We start from the raw sequence: 5,301 nt of genomic DNA, 5'->3' as shown, positions 1-5,301 counted from the left end.
GTAGCAGCCAATCCATCAAATGAGAAGTAAAGAATGCCGTTTTGGGGATGTTACCGGCCGAGTGGCAGGTGACAAGCCGCCCGCAACGAGAGGCCCCAGAGGGGGAAAGACGCGAAGGCACAAAAAAACGGCGCCGGTAGAGGCAGACGACAGCCAGGGGCGAGGACGGACGGACGGAAGACCAGCAACAGGGGGGACAGCGGGGAGACCGCAAAAAGTGGGGCAAGGAGAGGGGCGCGAGGACAGGGGGTGGGGCGGGGAACGCACCACCATGTACGAGACGGACTCCACCACAATCGATCCCCACAGGGTCTTCGAGTTGACTTCCTTGCCACCGGCATCCGCGGAGATGCTCGCGATGCCGGTGAGGACGGCGGCCGATCCGGGGGCGAAGATGAAGAGGACCGGGATGACCGAGACCGCGGAGGGGAGGCCGGTGAGGAGCTCGTTGAGCATGGCCGTCGAGGTGGCGGCGAAGGCGGCGATGCCGTTCTGCATCACCCCCGGCAGCACGCACGTCGTCGCGGTGCACTGGAACTGGAGGTAGCCGAGCATGAGCAGGCCCACCTGGCCGGTCATGAAGGGGCCGAACAGGTCGCGCGGGCGGATGTACACGTTGACGAGGCAGAGGATGTTGAGCGGGATGTTGAAGACGGCCGTGGACAGGTACCACGTGAACCATTCGCCCATGACCGACGCGTCGAAGCCCGCAAGCGACGGGTCGCTGCACCACGCCGTGTCGGGAAGGTTGGCCGGGACGCCGGGGGTGATGGTCTCCATGGACCCGCAGTCGGACGCGCAGTCCAGGTCGGTGGGGAACTCGTCCCCATTGCGGTACGCCTGGATGCACGCCTGCGGACACGTTGCGTCCACCGGCGCGCCCACCGCGAAGCCCTGCCCCCAGAACTGCCACCCGATGACGATGAAGATGGCGAGGAGCTGCGCCTGGATCGCGCCGAAGATGAGCCGCGCGGAGCCGTGGATGAGCGCGCCCTGACACATCTCGAGGGTCCCCCAGACGAGCTGTGCGCCAGGCTGTGTGCACGCGGCGGGACATGGGGAGGCGTCAAAAAGGGTGGGCGCGCACCTGGTGTGCGTTGTGCTGGGCGCCGCGGGGTGTGGTGTGCTCTCATGTTGTGCTGGGCGCGTCGTGGCGCGCGCGTGTGTGCGCAGGGCACGTGGGCATGCGACGTGGTGCGCGACGAACCAGATGGATCAGAACGGGCCCGATGAGCTGCGGCAGCACATGGCAGATGTCCTGCCCGCCGTTGGAGACGTGGCGCCACACGACGGGCGTCCACATGCCGAGGAACCACGGGACAAGCATCCCTTCGAACCGGCCGATGTCGAACGTCTTGCAGATCTTCATCACGAGCATGGTGGCGGGCGAGATGCATGCGGCGCCGAGCACGTCCCACCACGTACCAACTGCCACACGGCCGGCCGGGAGCAGTCCACACGGGACCGGCCGGACGGGAGCCAAAATGTGGTGGAGGTGACAAGGGGGGCGGAGGGACGGGGGCAGGGGCGGGGGCAGGGGAGGCGCTGGAGGGTGTTTGCTGGAGGGTGTTTGGAGGTGCTAGAGGAGGAGAGGGCCGTTTGGGCGGCTCTTACAGTAGGCTGTGAGCGCGGCGGTAGGGCCGATCAGCCAGAAGACGATGTTGAAGACGAGCCAACCGTATCTGTGCCGATGCAGCCAGTTGGCGGGTGGGCGGCGGCGGGGACGCTGGGGGAGGGGGGCGGGTGCGGGGATGGGGGCCGGTGCATATGGACGGCGGGGGCGATGGGTTGACTGGTGGTGGGAGGGGTGGGTGGGGGGGGAGGTGGGCGGCGGGGCGGTGCCCCTAATCGTAAGCGGCGCGCGGCGAAGACGTGTGTGACGAATGGCTACGTTCAATGGCGGGTGCGTACGGCAGCTGGCGATCCAGAAGCTCATCGGCGACGTACAGCGCGCGTAGAGCGCTGGTGGCCTCGCCGACTTGAATCGCGATGGCGAGGGAGTTCATGTCCGCCAAGGAAGAGAAGACAAAGTCGCGGTCGCACGGCACGATGAGGACGGGGCCCGCGCCAAAGCGACACGTCACCTCGCGGTGGCCGATGCGGATGAAGGGCGAGGGCACCTCGAGCGCGAGCGCCGCGTGCAGCACGAGAGCCTCCGCGTCGGTCGTGCAGTGGCCGAAGCCCAGCAGCGACGTGGCCAGCTTGAGGATGAGCACGGCCTGGTCGGCCGCGATGGCGTCGTGGGGGAAGTGATCGCGGATCTCGGCCTCGGTCACGCTGCAAAAGGGTCCGATCTCGCGACACTGCATCCCCTCCGCGCGTTCCTCGCGGATCTTTGGCAGTGGGGGAGCGTCGCGTAAGAGTTCGGAGACCGTGGGCACTTTGTGCCACTCGATGTACATGCCTCGTTTCAAGGAGCGCCACATGCTCGGGAAGTAGTTGTGGAAGAAAGTCGCCTTGACGTGCCCAACCAGGTCTTGACGGCCGTTCTTGCCCATCACGAACAGCCTCAGCACGAAAGGCAGCAGGAAACAGAAGACGCAGATGCAAAAGATGGTGATGCTCTCGGTGTCGTTGTCGAAGAAAGTGTTCCTCCAGTCTTCGTAGTAAGGTGCCGCCCTCGTGCCGCCGAGCATGGTGATGGCGACAAACGTGCTGTACGGCAGAAACAAAAACTGGAGTAGCGAGGCGAGGAGGAGGGAGGCGAAGGAGCCGCAGCAGGCCGCCACGACGGTGGTGCCCCGCGCGAGCCAGAAGAGGTACTGCTTGGTCATCGGCTCGGCGGGCACGCCGTGGCAGAGGCTGCCGATGTAGGCGTTCAGCTTGGACAGGCCGGAGGCGTAGAGCTTGGGGTACGACGCCGGGAGGGTGAGGTCGATCGCCTCGCCCTTGGCCATCCGCTGCGCGAGCGCCTGCTCATCATACAGCTCGACTGGAAGGGATCTGAACGGCTCGAGGAGATACGAGAACCAGAAGCGAAAGAGCGCGGCGTTGCCGAGGGTGATCGAGCGCGCCCAGTCGGAGAGCAGAGGGTACGAGTAGCCAGCCGCCGGGCCGTCCTCTTTGTGTGGCGAGCTGTCCTCCTTCGGCGAGGCAAAGAAGAGGGATAGGAGGCGAGAATAGGCGAACGGGATCATGAGCGAGAAGCCTTGGGTGGGGTGAGCCAACAAGCCACGACCGTCGGATTGAGGGGTACATGGCGCAGCTTTTTCTTTTTCCTGGCTTTTAAAAGGAAGTTTCACAAAAATGCTAGTGTGCTATGCCATTTGTGTGGTGCCAGTCGGTGTGGTCTTTTGTGAGAGGCGGTTATTGAACTCTTTTTCGTAAAATTGAACATAATTATGCCGGCAAGAAAGAATTCTACGAATCAAGCCCCTCTCACAGCAGACTGGCACGAACTAGCACCACAAAAGGCACAGCAGACAACGGCCCCTTATGGGCCGTCGAAGAGGCCGTCATACTCCTCCGGCCTCGCCCCCCCTTCCCAACCCTCCCCTGGCTCAGGCTCCTCATCCTCGCGGCGCGCAGTGCGCACCCCGCCCCGCGAAGACGAACCCTTCCGCCGGCGTGCCTCGCGGGACTGCCGCCCGCTGCCGCCGCCCTTCCCCCCCTCCGCTGCCCGCGCCGCCTTCTCCGCCGCCCGCGCGGCCGCCTTCGCCTCCTCCGCCGCTAACAGCGCCTCCCTCCGCGTGACCCCTATGGGCCCCTTGCGCATCCAGGAGAGGTCGCGCGAGCGACCTAAGCTATCCAGGGGTAACTCGGATACGGCGCAACGTAGCCGCTGCGCAGCTCCGAGTAGTCGCCAACGATACGACCCGACGCTGTGGCTGCATACGAGCGCCGGTCTCAGGGGTCATGCAGCCCGGAATAACATAAAACCAGTGCCACTTTGCACCATGTGCATGGTTCATTCACAGAACTTACCAACGGCCATACTTTCGATACTTGCGCTCACGCTCTTCGAGTTCGATCTCAAAGCTCTCCTATCTGCTGCTCACGCGCCGCCGTGCGCTCCACCCCCTGTGCTGCCCTCAGCCCACGCAGCTGCTTCCGTATAGCAGCCTGACTGACCCAGGCAGGTGGGCTCTCCGGACTCGGCGAGGTGGATGGGCTGGGAGCGAGGGGGCGGAAGTGATCAGTGCGGTAGAGGGTCAGCTCCGGGCGCGTGAGCCGGACTTGGGGGCCGGACGGCTTTCATTTCTCTCTGCGTTCTTGCACATGGAGTGCAAGGTACTTGTAGTATAGTAGGGTGAGAATTATGAAAACTGGAATTCGGACGAGTACTCTCGCCTGCCTCGTTCTGTTGCCGTCCCAAGCTGTCACTCCCCTTTCTCCCGGCCGGGGTGGGGCGCGCGCGGGGGCGGCGGGTGTGCGGGATGTCTGTGGGCCCGAGAGCGATATGCCATGTCCGCCTTGCAGCTTTGTTTTCCCTCCATCGAAGGCCTCAAAAAAAGAATTTAAACAAAACAACAAAAGAAAGACGAATCGCCGCGTTCAGCACCCTCTCGACGGCGCCCTGCTGTCACCCAGCGTGTTGCTGATGCTGAGACGTTTGCTGAGAGATTTGCTCGCGCTCGCCACCCTCGGCGCGTGCGCGGCGGCGAGACCCGGCGGCGAACTCGCTGTCAGCCTGCTCCCGGACAACGTAGAAGGCGACGGCCTGTGGATCGTCGGCACCGCGTGGCCGATCGCGGCCCAGACGCCCGCAGAGGCTTTCCAGCTTCCCACGGGGATCCACAAGTGGCAGGCAAAGAGCGGCTGCGTTTTCGACAATGCGCCCGAGGGCGGGCCCTTCACGCTGCTCGTCGTCAATTTCGGCGCGTGCGACGATTCGTCGCTCTACGAGCACCTTCGCGATAAGCTCGGAGAGACGCAGGCAGCATCACAGAGTCTCTCGCCGCCGGTGTGCTAGCTGAGGTGAGGCGCGACTCGCCCCTCGCAGGTGGACGGGTGGGGCGTGGTCCTTCCCAGCGACTCCGCCGACGCGCACGCGCTCCACCTCGCAAACTTTGAGACTGGCGAACCGCCGGACTTCCCGGGCACGGTGATCACCGTGTCAAAGAACCTCGGAGACAAGCTCAAGGTGGCGGGCCGCACTCCCCTCGCCTCTGGCGGGACGCCTCCCCCCACCCACCCACCCATCCCCGCGCCCACCCACCCACCCATCCCCGCCGCCGCCCATATGTTGCGCCTCTCCGCCCGCCCCAGGCCATGAGCGCCGACAAGCTCGACAAGGCCAAGCTCAACGTCACGAGGGTCACCCAGGAGGCGTGCGCGAGATATGGGGAGATATGGGGAGGT

General features: G+C 64.7%; 1 protein-coding gene across 1 annotated transcript in view; it reads right to left on the bottom strand.

Annotated features, from left to right (window-relative positions):
- Positions 1–3,137, bottom strand: part of EMIHUDRAFT_234312 (hypothetical protein) — a gene marked incomplete at both ends in the record, with an annotated part of 3,967 nt that extends 830 nt beyond the window's left edge. Inside the window, 3 exons of the mRNA XM_005781329.1 lie at positions 268–993; positions 1,208–1,428; positions 1,892–3,137. Of these exons, the coding sequence (XP_005781386.1) occupies positions 268–993; positions 1,208–1,428; positions 1,892–3,137 (2,193 nt within the window). The remainder of the gene's footprint in view (positions 1–267; positions 994–1,207; positions 1,429–1,891) is intronic.
- Positions 3,138–5,301: the final 2,164 nt, after the last annotated feature.

Source organism: Emiliania huxleyi, assembly GCF_000372725.1.
Source record: "Emiliania huxleyi CCMP1516 chromosome Unknown EMIHUscaffold_203, whole genome shotgun sequence".
Taxonomy (NCBI): Eukaryota; Haptophyta; order Isochrysidales; family Noelaerhabdaceae; genus Emiliania; species Emiliania huxleyi.
This window is presented reverse-complemented; position numbering and strand designations above follow the sequence as displayed.